Genomic DNA, 19,907 nt, shown 5'->3' on the forward strand with positions numbered 1-19,907 from the left:
ACCTTTGCAAAGCACTTTGTAGGCTCAGAATTTATTAATTAAAAGCCTTGTAACAATAGGCACAGGCTGCAAACAAATAAATGGCAGATATTGTATTTCAGCCATTTCCAAATTGTCATAGGTGCTGTTATTTCCCTTTCAACGTCTTCATTTATAACACTTCCGTGGCGAACAGTTACTTTGCTGAAAAGCACGAAAGAAAAAAAAAAAAAAAAAAAGCATGCACACTCCGAAAAAGCCAGTGACCTTTTCAAGTCATGTTTTCAGTCTAAAGTGATTATGCTCTTCAAAGAGCAGTGGGGAGGTATTTAGAATAGATTCTTCCAAACCTTCAACGAGCTGCTCTATCTCCACCTACTCATTTGATTTCAATGATCCCAGTGTTAATTTGTCTCAGCAGAAGAAACATCTAAGAAGGCAAACTGTTTCCTTTGCAGATGTTATTGGTTATTGCTGCTAAATCTGTATTTTGTCCCTAAGGGTGTTTCGTTTTATTAATGCCCAGTTACACTTTGTGCTGTTGAAAGAGACGGTTTATGAAGGTCAAATGTGTCGGTTCCCCAAGCCTGTGTCAGATCAAATTAATTATATCAACTGAGTAGCTGGGACAAGTCAAGCGATAGGATGCATGAGCTGATTTGGATTTAGGAGAAGATAACTACCTGTATTATAAATACATTTCCTCTCTTCACAAATTAGAAATATGTTGGCTTTGAAATCAGCTTCTCAGATCTACGGCACTTTTCATTAGCTCTCTAGAAGTAATTTGCGCTCTTCCTCGCACTTATATTAGAAACAATTAATTATGACACACTCGCAGGCAATCTCTACGGAAGAATGTTGCTGCTTTAATAATATATGATGAGCAAAATCAATTACTGCTTCCCTTTTCTGTGTGTGTGAGGGTATGCTACAGGTATTCATGTGTGACAGAATGATCAGTGACCGACTCGTTTGGAGAAAATGTACCTATACAAGAGCCTACAGACGTTATAATAGAGCATCCTTGTGGCTACCTGGGCTCATCAACTACCCTTGCTACAAATGAAATAAAAAGGCTCAATTGTTGTGCGGTCCATGGTATTGATGTTCTTATATATCCCGTGACCCTGTCACTCACACTCATTTAGCTCTGATTTATTTACCCAGTCAGTCATCTAGAAGCTAACAAAATTCAAATGTTTTTGTTGCAAAGTTTGGTTTTATTAAACTGCACACAATGTTTTCCTATTCCAAATAAGCTTCTATAATGCTAGTGTAGTCTCTATATAATTCATGGCAAGGCAGCCACTACTGCTGCTCAGAAGCTTTGAATATATAATTTGGTGTCGGCCTACAGAGTAATAGTCAACACAGTAAATTTTGCAGATCATGAACCGGCATCATCATCTGATAATCTCTTAAGTCTAAAGCAAATCTTATATATCAAGCACTTGTAGGTGAAGAATCAAGCAGTAAATTCGGGAGAACCGTGCTTTGGATGTGAAAAAGAGTGACACAGCAAGATACGGACATACAACATTGATGTGGAATGGAGAATGGAAGCTGTAATAAATTAGTCTAATAATGAATAATATTGCTAATAAGATAGAGATGGGGCAGAGAGAATCACTGTGGAAAATGTAACCAATATGGCTGTTGGGAAAGGACCAGGTATGGTAAGGGAGAAGCATTAAAGCATACGGGAAAAAAAAGTACTGACTGAGGGTATGACAGGAGAACCTAACTAGAGGAGAAAGGGAGTGAACATTGAGTGAGAAAGGGAAGGTTTTGGTGGAGCTGGTATGGAAGTTGTAAAAAGGGAGACTATAGATGGAAAGAGTAGGGGCCAGAGAAGAAGGGAGAGATACAATGGAACAGAATTCAGAATGAAGTAAGCTCATATAGAAAGGAGGAATGATATCAAGAAGTTGGTTCCAATGATGGAGGTGGCAGGAAGCAATTATGAGTGCAGGATTCTGGGATGCAGACGTGCACATGTCAGATGTGCCACAATTCAGCTAACACACCATAGCCCTGCACTGACATCTTCCAATGCCAAGCAGGTGTCCATATAGAAAACTGGGTGCTGAGATAGGCAAGAGAGATTCTCAGATACACAAAGAGGCAATATAACAGATATCTAAGATATGGCAGTATTGGGGTACATCAACAAAATGGGATGCCTAAAGACTTGACTTTTTCTTTTTAATGTTTATCTCTTGATTACATTTTTTTTATCATAAATAAAAATGAAATTAGATAATACAAAAACAGTATCCATACATAAGATAAATAAAGTATCAATTATAAAATTCAAACTGTATTCCTAAATCAGAACGACCACTTTATTTAACAACAGATATACACTTCTACTTTCATACCTACATTCATCCGTACTTTCATATTGACAAACTTGACTTAATGTCATCTCCAACACAATATATATCAATATTCAATCCCTATAATATGCCAATCTATAAGACTATTGTGGATTCAACCACCAAGAGCCAGACATATATATTGTATGTATTGATAAAAATTCATTACATTGCTGAAGATACTTACAAACACTTCAATGCTGACAGGGACAGTGCTGTTCAGGGGTGGTGTGCCTGCATCCTTTGCCATAACCGTCAAAGATATGACTCCATTAGAAATTTGTTCGTAATCCAAGGGGCGAGTCACAGTTATCACTAAGTATACAAAAGACAAGATTGGTTCATTTGTTTGGCTTTTTTCTTTTTACTTTTTCAGATGAAGAGTGAGACTGACATGGTTATTAACTAAGGAGAGAATTCATAGTGAATTTAAATTTAAGGCTAGGGTAACTGAACGGAAAGCATAGCGGACTGAGACTGTTTCCAGTCTAGCTCTTTTGAGCTTGAATTTGAAAATCACTTTGAATTTACTTTAACCCCTTCAGGACGGAGTCAATAGTGCACGTTCTGATCAAAACAAAACGTAAACAAAAACTGGAATTTGCGCTATATGTCTGTTCAACTGTAATTCACCTCTTTCATATTAAATGCACCCACACTTATTATATATCATTTTGTTCAGGAAAAACAGGGCTTTCATTTCATATAAAATATTTATATATGAAACAATTTATTATGAATAAAATTAAAAAAAACTGTGAGAAATTTGATTTTTTTTTTAATTTGTAGTTCCGCCTCACATTTTAGCTGTAAATGTCATAATACTGTTAGGTTTTACTGCAACAAAATGCACATATTTGTAATCAGCGATGTCTCACGAGTATAACAGTACCCCCAATTAACAGATTTTATGGTGTTTTGGAAAGTTACAGGGTCAAATATAGAACATTACATTTTCAAATTGAAATTTGCCAGATTAGTAATGTTACCTTTGAGACGGTGTGGTAGCCCAGGAATGAGAATTACCCCCATAATGGCATACCATTTGAAAAAGTAGACAACCCAAGGTATTGAACGTGGGGTATGTTTAGTCTTTTTTAGTAGCCACTTAGTCACAAACACTGGCCAAAGTTAGCGTTCATATTTGTTTTTGTGTGAAAAAAGCAAAAAACTAATATTTGGCCAGTGTTTGTGACTAAGTGGCTACTAAAAATGACTGGACATACCCCATTTGCAATACCTTGGGTTGTCTACTTTTGCAAATGGTATGCCATCATGGGGGTAATTCTTATTCCTGGGCTACCATACGGTCTCAAATGCAACATAACTAATCTGGCAAATTTCAATGTCAAAAAAATGAAATGCAAGCCTTATATGTGACTCTCTAACTTTCCAAAACACCATAAAACCTGTACATGGGGGGTACTGTTATTCTTGGGAGACTTCACTAAACACAAATATTAGTGTTTTAAAACAGTAAAACATATTACAACAATAATATAGTCCATAAAAGTGCCGTTTGTTTGTAAAAAATGCAAAAAACGTCACTTTTACTTAAAATATCATCATTGTAATACAATTTACCAGTTTTAAACACTAATATTTGAGTTCAGCGAAGTCTCCCGAGTAAAACAGTACCCCCTATATACAGGTTTTATGGTGTCTTGGAGAGTTACAGGGTCAAATATAGTGCTTGCGAATTAAATTCTCTGCACTTTCTCCCTGTGTTGTCAGGCATGTCAATCAAATTTTAATTAATCAAATGACATAATTATGTTAAAAAATTACTTAAATATACATGTAGAATTTTATTATATATGCATTTATAGGTATTTAAATTCTACGTGTATACTAATGTAATCTTTTATGTAATTATATGTATTTATCTATATATATATATATTTGCGGTTATTTGTATTTTATATATAGATAGATATATATAGAATGTCATTCTAAGTGTATTCTGTTTCCAATATATATATATTAATAACAAAATACAGTTAGAATGAAATTACATATGAATATATAATTTATTTTAAATTTTGTTTCAATATTTTATTTATTTAATTATTTATCTTATTTATTTATTATTGTAATTATGCGTATATATATATATAATATATGTGTATATATCTATTATATATATAATATATATACATATTATATATATGTAACGTCATTCCAAGTGTATTTTAATACTAATATATATATTAATATTAATATTAAAATACACTTTGTATGACGTTACATATATATAATATGTATATATATTATATATATAATATATATACATATATTATATATATATAAATACTTGTATTTTATTTTAACATGTGTATTTTTTTTTTTTATACTTTCCTACCAGCAGGGGGACTGTCTAATATTTTAGACAGTCCCCCTGCTGGCAGATCCATAGCCAGCTATAGGGGGCCATGTGATCGCTCTTTGAGAGCGATCACATGGCCCCCGGGGGCCTCATTTGCCGGAGGGGGGCTGCCTGGGCTCTCAGGCAGCCCCCCAGAAGAGGATCGCGGCAGAGGTGAGTACACAGTACCTCCTGGGGGCTTCAGCCGTTACGGCGTTCTATGCCGCCGCAACGGCTTTAAAGCCCTTTAAAGCCGCGACGGCATAGAACGCCGTAACGGCGTTAAGGGGTTAAAGGAACACTATAGTCACCAAAATAACTTTAGCTTAATGAAGCAGTTTTGGTGTATACCTCATGCCCCTGCATTCTCACTGCTCGATTCTTTGCCATTTAGGAGTTAAATCCCTTTGTTTATGAAACCTAGTCACACCTCCCTGCATGTGAATTGCACAGCCTTCCTAAACACTTCCTGTAAAGAGTCCTCTAAAGTTTATCCTTCCTTTATTGCAAGTTCTGTTTAATTTAGATTTTCTTATCCCCTGCTATGTTAATAGCTTGCTAGACCCTGCAAGAGCCTCCTGTATGTGATTAAAGTTCAATTTAGAGATTGAGATACAATTATTTAAGGTAAATTACATCTGATTGAAAGTGAAACCAGTTTTTTTTTTCATGCAGGCTCTGCCAATCATAGCCAGGGGAGGTGTGGCTAGGGCTGCATAAACAGAAACAAAGTGATTTAACTCCTAAATGACAGTGAATGGAGTAGTGAAATTGCAGGGGAATGATCTATACACTAAAACTGCTTTATTTAGCTAAAGTAATTTAGGTGACTATAGTGTTCCTTTAATTTCTCACTTTAATAACCTTTAGAGAAAGTACCACAGAATGGTTCTCTCTTTCTACCTGTTTTTTAAAATGTTGTGAAGGTTTACTCTATCCCCTTCCCTTCCTTCTCTCTGTTCATCACCCAATTATCTCTTCTTCTCCCACATATTGTTACAGGCAGCTCACTCCACTTTCTCCTACAGGATATTGTCATTTCTAATGGTTTCCCGCTTCCCCTATTCATTTTCTCTTCACAATGTTGTGAAATGTGTGGACATGTTGTAAACAAAATAGAAGTTAATTAATGTTCTTAATATTATTTTAATTAAAATATTCAAAAACGCAGATTAAGCCAGTAAGTACCATTGAAATGAGTAACCAATATTAATCCAAGATCTGTTTATGCATCTATACATAAAAAATGTGCACTGTTTAAATGCCACAATTGTAATATCAACGTGATCTGTTTATGCTTATGAACGCTATTGTGGCGAGGTAAGCTGTCTTGTTTCATTCATGCACTCAAAAATAAAGAAAAAAATCAACAAAAATTATTATGGTCAATTTAGGGTAAGTAACATGTTACAAGGCAGTTTATTGCAATGTATCCTACAAGGTCCGCCTTATCTTAAATAAGCAAAAACATATTTGACAATGAAGTGGTTTGGGTGCCATGATCCTGTCTGTTTAACCCAGCCATTGAAAACATTGCCACTAAAGGCACTTCCACCCAATAGCCAAGTTACAATTGGCTATTCAATTAGGGGTCTCATGGAGACCATTTGATTGGTGTAGTGTGGTGTTTTGCCGTGCATGCACATTAGCCTCCAAATGTTTCCCTATAGGGAAACACTGGATTGGCTGTGAGCATCACCACTGATGATCTCAGCCTTGGAGGTGGATCACGATCATGGAAACAGGTGCCGCGAGGGCTGAATGTACCTAAATAACTGTCAGGACATTATAGGAATATTAATACATGTTTGTATTCCTAACACCACAGCCTTTGGTTTCTCTATTGACATACAGCCTACCTGCTACATTAACTTCCATTCTCATAAAATGTTCATAAGGACTTTCACCAGTGCTGCATCGAGACACTTCACATAAAGAAATGGTATGCCAGCATGCCAGAGCTAACATGTATTCCCATATAATACTAGACCTATAATCACCTGACTCAGTGCGACAATAAGGGATGTACATGCCTTCCACAGATCCATCATGCAACATTATTATGAAGTCATCATTTGTAGCATCCAATGAACATGCATTTATCTTCACAAGAGGTACCAGACAGTCTAAAACAGTTACAATGGAACTTCATACTTATAGACTGAGGCAATATCGGTTTACACTATATGCAAGCATGTCTTTTCCACACTCACCTCCGTAACCTTCAGAGATGGAAATTTCAAAAACATTGCGAAACGCAGAGGCTTCCACGATACTGTATGTAATCTGGTTATTCGGCGCTGAATCTTCATCTGTAGCCTAAACAGTGATACAAGGATAGATAATAAACAAGGGCCTAAAGTGACTTGATGATGTGAAAGCACTTTAGTGCATTAAGGCAGTTCAACTATAGTCTATTGTGCTATTGAAATAGTTTTTAATACGTTTTTGATTTGCCAAATGTAATTATAAGTTTCAAGATATTATGCAGTGTTATAGTGCTAAAATTGACTGTAAACCACATTGCAAAAATGTTAGCTTATAAAAATATTGTGTTTTTCCAATGTAGGCTGAACCAGTTCTAAATGTAAGATGGAGAAATGTACAAAAAACAAACAAATACAAATACCTAGACAGGTTTAAAGATACAAAGACAAAAAAAAAAGTTATGGTGGTAAATATCACAGGACAGAAAGAGTTCTAAGCAAAAAAACGAACATACATACAACATGTATTCCTGACCCTATAGTGTTAACACCACCATCTAGCCCCCCCTGGGTTCCTAATGCCTCCATAAATATAGCAAAATCTTACTGAACAAGCAAGAAGCTGCTGTTTGCCTAAAAAAAACAAAAAAAAAACAAGCAGTCTGCTGACATCATCATAAGTGGTAGCCTGATCCAATCACAATACTTCCCCATAGGATTGGCTGAGAGTGACAAGGAGGCAGATCAGGGGCAGAGACAGCATGATTCAAACACAGCCCTGGCCAATCAGCATCTCCTCATAGAGATGACTTGAATCAATGAATCTCTATGAGGTAAGTTCAGTGTCTGCATGCAGAGGGAGGAGACACTGAATGTTTAGATGCATTTTAGGCAGCCATGACCCAGGAAGGATCTCTAACAGCCATCTGAGGAGTTGCCAGTGAAGTTATCACTAGGCTGAAATTTAACCCCTTAAGGACACGACATTTCAGAAGTTTGGTCCTTAAGGGGTTAAACACTGAATTTTCTCTGAAAAGACAGTGTTTACAGCAAAAAGCCTGAAGGTAGAGATGTCGCGAACATAAAATTTTCCGTTCGCGAATGGCGAACGCGAATTTCCACAAATGTTCGCGAACGGGCGAACCGGGCGAACCGCCATAGACTTCAATAGGCAGGCGAATTTTAAAACCCACAGGGACTCTTTCTGGCCACAATAGTGATGGAAACGTTGTTTCAAGGGGACTAACACCAGTAACGTGGCAAAAAAAATCCCAGCTCTGCAGAGGCTGTCCTAGCACCCCGGTCATACAAATAGTCGTTAACTGCTTTTTCTTGTTGGAGCAGGCGGTCGAACATTAGGAGTGTGGAATTCCAACGTGTCGGGCTGTCGCAAATCAAGCGCCTCACTGGCATGTTGTTTCGCCGCTGGATATCTGAAAGGTGCGCCATGGCCGTGTAGGAACGCCTGAAATGGCCACACACCTTCCTGGCCTGCTTCAGGACTTCCTGTAAGCCTGGGTACTTATGCACAAAGCGTTGTATGATCAGATTACACACATGTGCCATGCACGGCACATGTGTCAACTTGCCCAAATTCAATGCCGCCAACATTTCTTCCATTGTCACAAACCACTTTGCCGATCTCCAGTTGGTGCGGAGTCAGCCACTGAACCACCTGTGCGTTCAGGGCGGACAGGAGTGCTGGTCCGGTGTGACTCTCTGCTTTCAGGCAAGTCAACCCCAAGACGGCGTGACACTGCCGTATCCGGGATGTGGAATAGTACCTGGGGAGCTGGGGTGGTGCTGTTGATGTGGAGCAAAACGCAGCAGAAGAAGACCCAGCCGAGGAGGTTATGGAAAAGGATGGAGTAGGAGGAGTAGAGGAGGTGGCAGCAGGCCTGCCTGCAAGTCGTGGCGGTGTCACCAACTCCTCTGCAGAGCCACGCATTCCATGCTTGGCAGCCGTCAGCAGGTTTACCCAATGCGCAGTGTAGGTGATATACCTGCCCTGACCATGCTTTGCAGACCAGGTATCAGTGGTCAGATGGACCCTTGCCCCAACACTGTGTGCCAGACATGCCATTACTTCCTTTTGCACAATCGAGTACAGGTTGGGGATTGCCTTTTGTGCAAAAAAATTTCGGCCGGGTACCTTCCACTGCGGTGTCCCAATAGCTAAACATTTTTGGAACGCCTCAGACTCCACCAGCTGGTATGGTAAAAGCTGGCGGGCTAAGAGTTCAGACAAGCCAGCTGTCAGATGCCGGGCAAGGGGGTGACTTTGTGACATTGGCTTCTTATGCTCAAACATGTCCTTGACAGACACCTGACTGTGGGCAGATGAGCAGGAACTGCTCAAGGCAAGAGACGGAGTGGCAGATGGTTGAGAGGGGGAAAGGAGGACAGCAGTGGTTGACGTGGCTGAAGATGCTGGACCAGGAGGAGGATGGCGGCTTTGAGTTTGTGTGCTGCTTGTACTCATGTGTTGATCTCATAGGTGTTTATGATGTGCGATCATGTGCCTTCGCAAAGCAGTTGTACCTAGGTGGGTGTTGGACTTCCCACGACTCAGTTTCTTTTGGCACAGGTTGCAAATGGCATCGCTGTTGTCAGAGGCAGACACACAAAAAAATGCCACACTGCTGAGCTCTGCAATGACAGCGTTCTGGTGGTGGCAACAGCATGTGTTGATTGGCGTGCTGTCTGGCTGACCCCGGGTGCCGATGCATGCTGTCTGACTGTGCCACTAGCTCCTTGAGACGACCTCCCCCTGCTTCCAACTCGCCTCCTCCTCCTCCTCCTCCTCCTCCTCCTCCTCTCTGTCTCCCCATCTGAACTTTCCCCCTGTTCTTCTTCTCTTCTAGCGGGCACCCACGTGACATCCACGGACGCATCGTCATCATCAACCGCTTCACTTGTATCTGACAACTCAGCAAAGGAAGCAGCAGTGGGTACAACATCATCATCATCACATCGTACGTCCATGTGTGTAATGCTGCCTGACTGACACATATCCCTGTTATCTACATCCTCTGGCAAATATGGTTGCGCATCACTCATTTCTTCCAACTGATGTGTAAATAACTCCTCTGACAGATCAAATGAAGCGGCTGTGGTGCTAGTGTTGGTGGTGGCGGCAGGCGGGCGAGTGGTAACTTGAGAGGTGCCCGAAGCTAAGCTGGAGGAGGATGGTGCGTCAAGGTTCCGAGCGGAAGCTGTACAAGATTGGGTGTCCTGTGTTAGCCAGTCAACTATGTCCTCAGAACTTTTCGAGTTCAGGGTACGTGACCTCTGAACATTGGGCATTATTCTAGGGCCAAAGGGAATCACAGCACCATGACCACGACGGCCCCTGCGGGGTGGCCTGCCTCTGCCTGTCATTTTTTTTCCGATTACTGGTACTATGCGTGCAAGCTACTGTGACAACAGATATGAGTGGCACTGTGCACTGGCAGAAGTTGTCAGAGTAGACGCTGTAGGCCTGACACACAGGCTTGCAGACAACTAACTGCTATTCAATCTATTACAGTCAAAATTGTATGAAGGAAACTGACTGCTATTATTTCACAGTCAAATTTCTATTTTTTTTTTTTTTTTTTTAATGTACACTACTGTTACACCAGATATGAGTTGCACTGGTGTGACACTGTGCTCTGGCAGGCCCTGAAACGCACACGCGTGAAGGAAACTGACTGCTATTATTTCACAGTCAAATTTCTAGTTTTTTTTTTAATGTACACTACTGTTACACCAGATATGAGTTGCACTGGTGTGACACTGTGCCCTGGCAGACCCTGAAACGCACACGCGTGAACGAAACTGACTGCTATTATTTCACAGTCAAATTTCTAGGTTGTTTTTAAATGTACACTACTGTTACACCAGATATGAGTTGCACTGGTGTGACACTGTGCCCTGGCAGGCCCTGAAATGCACACGTGTGAAGGAAACTGACTGCTATTATTTCACAGTCAAATGTCTATTTTTGTTTTAATGTACACTACTGTTACACCAGATATGAGTTGCACTGGTGTGACACTGTGCCCTGGCAGGCCCTGAAACGCACATGTGTGAACGAAACTGACTGCTATTATATTACAGTCAAAAACGTTTTTTTGTTTTTTTTAAATGCAAGCTATTGTGACACCAGATATGAGTGGTGGCACTGGGCAAGTGGGCACAGTATACGCTGTGAGCCTGACACACACGCTGGCAGGCAGGCAACTGCAATTAGATTACACAGGGGAAAAAAAAAAGCAGACTGATGTTCTAGCCCTAAAAAGGGCTTTTGGGGTGCTGTCCTTACAGCAGAGATCAGATGAGTCCTTCAAGACTGTAGTGGACACTGAATACACTAGCCTAGATATCGATTTCCCTATTAAATCAGCAGCAGCTACACTGTCCCTCCCTAAGAATGCAGCTTCCGGGGGGCAGGGCATAGCTGTCATGGAGGAAAGACGCACTTCGTGTGAGCTCCCTCAATATCTCACTTTAAGCAGCTATCAACAAGCGAATTTCACCCCAGAAGGGGATGACCCAGCAATGTTGCTCCTACCTGACCGACCCGACATGCTTAATAGCGGTCAGCAACTCGAGTCTTACTTACCTCCGCGTGGCAAGTGTGGCCTGGTGCTCACCGGGAGGGAGAGGCGGCCGATCTCCCGATCCTGGGATGCCCAGGAGGAGCTACTTCCCTGCAGGAGCTCCGTTACCCCCCCCCCCCCTCGGACTGGTGGGGGTTATCCCGGTCCACCCCTGAGAGGCTGTCTGGAGCTAATAGATGCACAGAGCACAGCCGCCCAGGCTGACATACTCATCTGCGACTCTCCCAATATGGCGGCAGCCGCGTGTCCTCCTGGTACCAGCAAAGCATGGCAGGATATTGAGTCTAAGCTGGACAGACTCTTTAATCAATTTTGGAAGCAAATAACAAGCAGGAAGCCCCAACAAGCTCCCCCACAGCCCCAACAAGCTCCACCACAGCTAAGCGAAGCAGTCCCCATTAAAATCCACCAACGCAAAAGGCGTCGAAGACGGGACCGGAGGCACAAACAGAATGCAGAGCCTGCCCCACGTCAAGCACTCGCCTCCACCTAAAGCCACCACAATCCCGCACCGGACGTGAAGCACCACCGGGACAGATCCGACCACCCGACAAAACAAGCTTCCACAACCTCAAGCCGCGAACCCGGCACTCAGCCAGAGACTTGCCTTTGTTGTTTCAGGTATCAGGGACTCCCAGGGTCTGCACCTGGCGCCCAGAAGGGATCGGATGAGCACAAGCAGTAAACAGCAGCCTGCCAAGCATGTCCCACTATAGCCGATCCTCCACACCATGCCTTTGATCACATGAACTGCTCTCTGCACATTAACTAATCGTAAAGTAGCAAGTGTTTAAACATGTCATTATTTCACCTCCTAAAGAGTTTATTATCGTAGTTCCTTACATGCCTTTACCTTAACCGTTCATGTATTATGTTATTCACTAGTCTCATCTCATGGGGCGACTCACACTTGATTTATAATTAGTGGTGGAGCTGCTGACATAAATACACAGTTGATAACGTGCAAGCTAGACCCTAAACATGACAGCCATCTTTCACAACAATGTACTGCTATATACTCATACACTCAGTGCAACTAGCCATGATATACGCACATTCAGCCTTGCATGCTCAAATATAACACACTTCTGTCTAAAAAAAAAAAAAGAGAATGCAGCTTCTGAATGAATCTAGAATGGATGCTGTCCAGAAGGTGGGAGCGTCTGGGAGGGAGGGTCTGCTGCTGATTGGCTGGAATGTGTCTGCTGACTGTGAGGTATAGGGTCACAGTTTACTCAATGATGACGAATAGGGGGCGGACCGAACATCGCATATGTTTGCCCGCAGTGGCGAACGCGAACAAGCTATGTTCACCAGGAACTATTCGCATGCAAACTATTCGGGACATCTCTACCTGAAGGTAATGATTCTACTAGCCAGAACAAATTCAATAAGCTGTAGTTGTTCTGGTGACTATAGTGTCCCTTTAACCATGGTTAATATTATTATTGAAGAAAAAATAAATATACTTTGCATGATATAGAATTATTAGAACAATAGTAATAATATTAATATCCTAGCTGGGTTAAGGATAGAAATAACAGAGATTTTTAATATAGAAAGAAGTAGCTGCCACTATTCCCCCTGGTTAGAGAATGCTACAAAAGGCTGGTTATTGAGGATCCGATGGAACTGAATGAAAGATAAGGTTTTTATAGATTATGCTGATTGAATATGATATGACTTTTTAGAAAAAGGCCATGAAGAAGATAAATTAAAATGTGTGATAAAGTAGAAGGGAAAGATAGGAAATATTTACTGTTATATAGGGACAAAATGTAACAAAATTTATTTATGGATTTAGCAGTAATAATGCGATAAGGAATATACTTTGTAAAAATATTAATATAATATATATACACACACACACACACACAATTCACAATATATATAGTTCAAGTAGAGATTGTAGCCGTATTAGTCCAGTAAAAAACGGATACAATTTGTATCTTGTAATACCCTTTTTATTGGACTAACATCATTTTTTAATGACAGGCTTTCGGGAGAACCTCCCTTTCTCAAGTCTGAAGCATTTCTGAGCAAGACACACATAGAATTCAAAGTTGAGTTGTGATACAGGGGTTAAAGCGACATGAGTGCAGATAAGACACAGGTTTGATAGAAAATAGACGCCATTCTTGCAGAGGATCGTAAATATATTTCTGAAGATCAGAGTGAGGGGGGAGAGGGAGAAAAAAAAAACAAGCCGACAGTGCAGAAGAGTCAGTTTGTCATCATTGCTGCCTCAACATATTTTGTTTTTTTGTTTACAATAGTCAATAATACAATACTCAGCGTACACAGGGTTTTTCATGCATCGCTTATTTACATGCGACTTCTGAGATGTAGGATTGTTGGGTGGGTGAGAGATGGGTGGATTAGTGGGAGGGTGGGTGAAATTGAGGCTTCAGAAACTCCCCTAGCTCAGAGGCACGCAATATAAAGCTAACAGACACATTTTATACTAAGTTTATAAGCATTTATTACATACTTGTCTTGCTTTATTTTAGTTTTTATATTTGTGTAAAAAAGTGTTTGCTTGCTGGTTTAAAAAAAAAAAAAATTACAAAGGGGAGAAACGGAAAAATGTATTTACCCACTAAACAATAAATTATCATAATAGCAAAATAAATAGCACAATAGACTACAACCTTTCAAATTACCGAACAGACTAAATTTGTATTTCTCATGCTTCCCCGTCTCCTGTAGAGGGCATTGAATGTCATCTTTCTCACTTATTATGGTTGAAAGTCTTGTTATGTGAATGGAGGTCAGCTGAGGGAATTCATTAGTGATTTTTGAATGTCTTAATCCAGCAGGGACCTCCCATTTTAATGATATCCCAGTTGCATTTATCAGAAAAAGGAAGATTAGAATTGTATGAACGATAGAATTACGAGCAACACATGGTAGCAGAATTAAGTAATTGTCCTTGTGTAGACTGTTGATTGGAAACTGTTTGCTGCTAGTGTTGATACAAATCATGAGCAATTAAAATTCATAAAAATGTCAAGTAAGCTGTTATGCCCTGTGGTTAGTAATCAGCACACCAGTTAAACAAGTGATACAGATGAATAAATAAAACAAAAATGATTTCTGAAAATGATACAAATAGACTGTACTTGAGGAACCACGTATCTTCACGTTACACTAACCCTGAGCTTGACGACAGTGACCACAGATGGTTCATTTTCTCGAATTGCACCTAGATACGACTCTTTCTGAAAAGTTGGGGTGTTGTCATTGACATCCAAAACGTTGATGCGTACGCGCCCTGTGGTTTCCTCGCCACCCCCGTCCCTGGCAATGACTGTGAGGGTGTATCGCTGTGTGGTCTCGAAGTCTAATTTGGCGGTGATGGTGATAACCCCGGTGTCTTTGTCAAGAGAAAACCTACATGAAAAGACAAACACACAAAAATGTCCACAGCATTAATAAATTAATAGAAAAAGGTAACACAAATTTGGGCTTGGGGCCTTTTCATATTTCAGTGATGCTATTTGTGATAAAATGCATATTAAAGGAACCCTCCTATATATATTTTTTTTACAATTTAGTAGGTATACCCACAATGAAAGCATGAATTAATCTACGTATGCACATTTTCATTGGTGTGTATATATAAAAACAGCTTTCAAAAGCTGCAGATTTCTTATCTATAGCCTTTGCAAGCCCTCCCCTCCTTCACAGCCCAGACTTTCTGTGACGGTCCAATCACAGACTTTCCAATGCAGCTCAATGAGAAGTCTTTGCAATGAATATGCTCTAAACAATTGCTGCCTCTAGAGTTTAGCTCCACTCAACTAAACTACCAGGAAGTAATAAGTAAAAAGTTGTGTGATTGACAGCCAAGGGGGTGTAACAAGGTTAATTTAAAAAAAAAAAGTTTCTATCAAAATCTGCACTTTTTGTGATAAAAATGACACAATCTTCACACACAAAGCACTTAAGCAAGATAAAGTGCTTCAGGGGTCCGGAGTGTCCCTTTAATGTGCATGTATCCAGTATTAGTATAGTTCAAAACATTTTGAGACTTCAATTTTGCATGTGATTAAAATGTATCATACAATGTGTTTTTTTTCTGTATAAATGCTATTGCCAGTAATAAGGTTTCACATACAGAAAACCCCCACATTTAACACAGACCATTTTACGGGTGATTAGTCTGTTGAAGAGCATTTCTAATGACTTATTGCATATGAAAGTCTTTAAAACTGTTTTGCTGCAGCCCATCTACTGCCAATTTTTTATTTGATGTTTTCCCTTTTTAGGAGAGCCTTGAGTGACTAAGGATCATGATTGGAAATTACACTTGGTGTGCATAAAATATATTCTGTTTTTAGAGGACCTGTTACTTCTTTGAAAATCACATCATTGAATAAAATACTGAAAAACACTTACAGCTTGCGTTAACCTTTTTTCAGGTCATGCCTCATTTTTATATAGCAAAATACATTACAATTCAAATCAGGCACTGGCAGGGCACAACATGCAAATGAGGAGAAATAGAAAGCTTGGAGAAATATCTCCTTTTCTGTGCTGTGCTGACTACAAGGCACAAAAACAGAGCTTAAAACAATGACAGACATGTAGCGAACATGGAGGTGCCCATTTGCAGGATGTTATTACAGTGCTATAAACATGTTTAATTGTTTCCATTTTCACATCACAGGTGACAGTTTCCCATTGAACCACTACCCAACTTTTATAAACAGGTTGTCAATCTGTCTATCCATCTATCTGATAACAGAGCAAGTCATTCTTCGAAAACTACAATTTGTTGTCTATAAGAAACTGTTTATATAAAGTTTTTATAAGGTTTTCTGTTCCAAATGAAGCCTTAGTGCATAAGCTAACTTTGCGATATTCTGGTACAAAGCAACTCCATCTTAACGAACGAAACCAGTCTCATCAACGAAGTTTGTAAAATACGGTACTCACCTGTCTGGGTCATCACTGAAGAAATAGTTCACTTTTCCAAACGTTCCGACATCATTGTCTGTAGCCTACAAAAAAAAGTGTATGCAAAAATTATTTAAAAAAATATATATATTATTTTACATAATACATATATCTTAAGACAAACATGACTTAATACAGATCAAAGTACACCAACACACTTTTTCTTTTTCAAAATGGAAACGTCAAATCAATAAAATTATGATACCAAAACAGCAGGAGGGATAATATAGATTTTTCTGTGGTCTGTGATTACAACTCTCTCATTTTTGGATCATAGAGACTACAACCACCTCTTTCAACATCATTAACATAATACATCCAAGTACACTCTCTCAAAAAGGAACACATTGGTTTATAAAATCCACATGCATGTATGTTATTCTCCTGTTTACAAAATTTGGATTTTTATCTCCTTTACCTTACATACTTTACCATACATATATTGTGTGTTGTTTTCTTCATTATTACTATTATTATTATTATTATTTTATTATTTATATAGCGTCAGCAAATTCCATAGCGCGGTACAATGGGTGGACTAACAGACACGTAAGTATCAATGAACACAAATTTACACGTTTGCTTCCTTCTGTACTATCTATCATCACAAATAAATGACTTGTTCTTCGCTGGTTGCTTTACCATAATTGCATGACACCCTCCTTTGTAGTAACTATAACCACCGCACAGTCTTCTCTCTGCATTAACTACAATCACCATTCCTTGTTCTCTCAGCTTTATCCATGACCACATCATCACATGTGTATTACAAGCATACCTGCGGTACACGGGGGAATCCAGTTTTCCTCTGGGCTATAATTTCAATTTCCTTTTAATGAGTGTGTAAATAGCTTCACATTTAATCAATACAGTTTCTGGCTACTAGCCATTCTTTAGAAAACATATTGGCAAGAGAATCAATGACTAATTTTATTTAAGCAACGATCACCATTGTTTTAAGTTAGGCTGTGGGAGAGCGCCTTTCAATAAGCCAGCAAAGCACTCTCGATTAGTTATAGGATGTGACAATATGTTGCAGACATTCAGCAGTAAACGGTCTACGGATACATTGTTGAAAAGATTTTTTATTACTTAAAGTTGCTACAAAGCAGAACGTTATGTGCGTATAAAAGCATAGAAAATTGCTGATTAATGTATTGACTACTTTACTCCAATATTTCTTTGTCTGCTAACGTAAAATGTGAGCTACTGGTCTGTGCAGTAATGCAATGAGAATGTTGGTCACCTATCTTAGTAGAGGTAATGTGTACATTTTTTATTTTTTACATGGTGACCCCTTTAAGAACAATGGCCATGCCATCATAAGGTCTTTGGGGACCTTATTAGAGCATGCCATGTGCTATTCATTCAATGTTGTAGAATTACCATTGATAAAGAACAAGGACCATGTAAGGTGAAAGGATCTCTAAAGGGCACCTGTCAATTCTCTGGACATTTCCCCACTAAATATGAAAATCACCTTTAATTTGTGTTAACCTTTTTCTTCACACAAAGCTCTGTTTTCTGTAAAGTGTATGGAAACAAATTAGCAAATGGCACCACAATCCAGTTCAGTGTAGGCAAAGCAAGGGTACGCATTTCAAATGTGGTTGAGAACTAGACACGATAGGGGAGATTTAGCAATGTGTTACAGGAGGTCGCTGTCACAGAACCCCATTCCAATATGGATAGAAAGTAAAACATGAGCTATTGTCACTATGGGAGGGGGTTAAGGAGACCGCCTCGGTGCTTATTCTACCTCCCAGCCAGAATTGGGAGCCTCTGAGGACCACCTGGATCCATTCTGCACTTCACAGACACACACTCACACTCATGTACATATACACATACACAAGCAGTATATATGTTCAAGTATACACAAGTACACACACACTATACACAAGTACATACAATATGCATATAAATACAACCACATGCCCAAATATATGTACATGCACACCAACACATACATCCACCCACAAGCACCTACACATATACCAATGTGCTTACACATACATAGACCCATATTTATGTATGTGTATATATGTGTCTATGTGTGTGTGTGTATATATATATATATATACACACACAGTTGTAATCAATATTATTCAACCCCTATTAGAAATCAGGTTTATTGTCAATATGTACAGACTTTCAGCTGTTTGCAATGAACACATCAAACAAAAGCAATTGAAATAGCTCAACACAACGAATGCTTCAAATGGTTTCCCCAAATTCAACTTAAAATGTAACTTATAATGACTTCTTCAGTTGCTAAATTTTCAACCTCCTGAATAGAATCCCTCACAATAGCACAAATATACAAAACAGGTATTGTCTCAAGCATACCTGGTGCAACTAATCAAGGTTTTAATTAGTTGCACCAGGTGTGCTTGACCTGGAACACTTGAAATACCTCAACTGGCTAGGGTTTTTTTTGAGTTTCACATTTGACTGCATGTTAGAAATATGGCTAAGTCAAAAGAATGGTCCACAAAGTTAAGAAAAGAGATCATCACCCTTCACAAACCAGGAAGAAGATACAAATAAGATAGTGATGGCACTGAATTTTCCTAGAGACACCGTTGGAAGCATAGTTTGCAAGTTCGAAGTTGAAGGAACAGTGGCTACACTACCTGAACGGGGCAGAAAAAGGAAGCTATCAATGGCTGCAACCAGATTTCTTAGAAGGCAGGTTCTGGGAAACCCTTAAGTGACTGCAAAAGACCTGTGTGGGAGGTAAGATGGATTCATTGAAGTATCAGGAAATCCTAGAAGAAAATGAAGCTTGGGTGTCATTGAACCTTCCAACAAGACAATGATCACAAGGATATCTCAAATTATACCAAGGCTTTTTTTTGCAGATAAAGTCTTGGGAAATTCAACAGTGGCCATTACAGTCACCTCACTTGAACCCCATAGAAAATATCTGGTGGGACTTGAAGAAGGTGGTTGTAGCACGCAAACCCAAAAATATTACTGAACTTGAGGCCATTCCTCATGAGCAATGAGCTAAGATTCCTCAGGAACACTGCCAGAAGCTGGTGTCTGGCTATGCATTTTGAAAGTGTTGAATAGTGAAAGTGTTGAATAATTTTTGGGACTGGAAAAGTCATTATAAGTTGCATTTTCAGTTGAATTTGGGGAAACCACTTGAAGCATTGGTTGAGCTATTTCAATTGCTTTGTTTGATTTGTTCATTGCAAACAGCTGGAAGTCTGTAAATTTATATAAACTACATTGATAAGAAAAGCTCACTTCCACAAAACAAATTATACCATAGGGACTGTAAAACAGCAAAACGATTGGTGCACTCCTGTAGATGCTCGATAAATGCTTGATGAATACGTTCAGTTGAAACATAACGATTTTCAAACTGATGATGATTACACAGCCACGGTTACATTCA

The 19,907-nt window shown here is 39.5% G+C and overlaps 1 protein-coding gene across 1 annotated transcript in view; it reads right to left on the reverse strand.

Moving 5' to 3' along the window:
• CDH23 (cadherin related 23) overlaps positions 1 to 19,907 on the reverse strand; it is a 909,735-nt gene that overhangs the window by 370,965 nt on the left and 518,863 nt on the right. Inside the window, exons 14-17 of the mRNA XM_063435341.1 lie at positions 16,478 to 16,542; positions 14,692 to 14,929; positions 6,939 to 7,044; positions 2,548 to 2,675 (exon numbers count right to left, since the gene is read on the reverse strand). Coding sequence (XP_063291411.1) covers positions 2,548 to 2,675; positions 6,939 to 7,044; positions 14,692 to 14,929; positions 16,478 to 16,542 — 537 coding nt within the window. The remainder of the gene's footprint in view (positions 1 to 2,547; positions 2,676 to 6,938; positions 7,045 to 14,691; positions 14,930 to 16,477; positions 16,543 to 19,907) is intronic.

This window comes from Pelobates fuscus, chromosome 10 (genome assembly GCF_036172605.1).
Source record: "Pelobates fuscus isolate aPelFus1 chromosome 10, aPelFus1.pri, whole genome shotgun sequence".
NCBI lineage: Eukaryota > Metazoa > Chordata > Amphibia > Anura > Pelobatidae > Pelobates > Pelobates fuscus.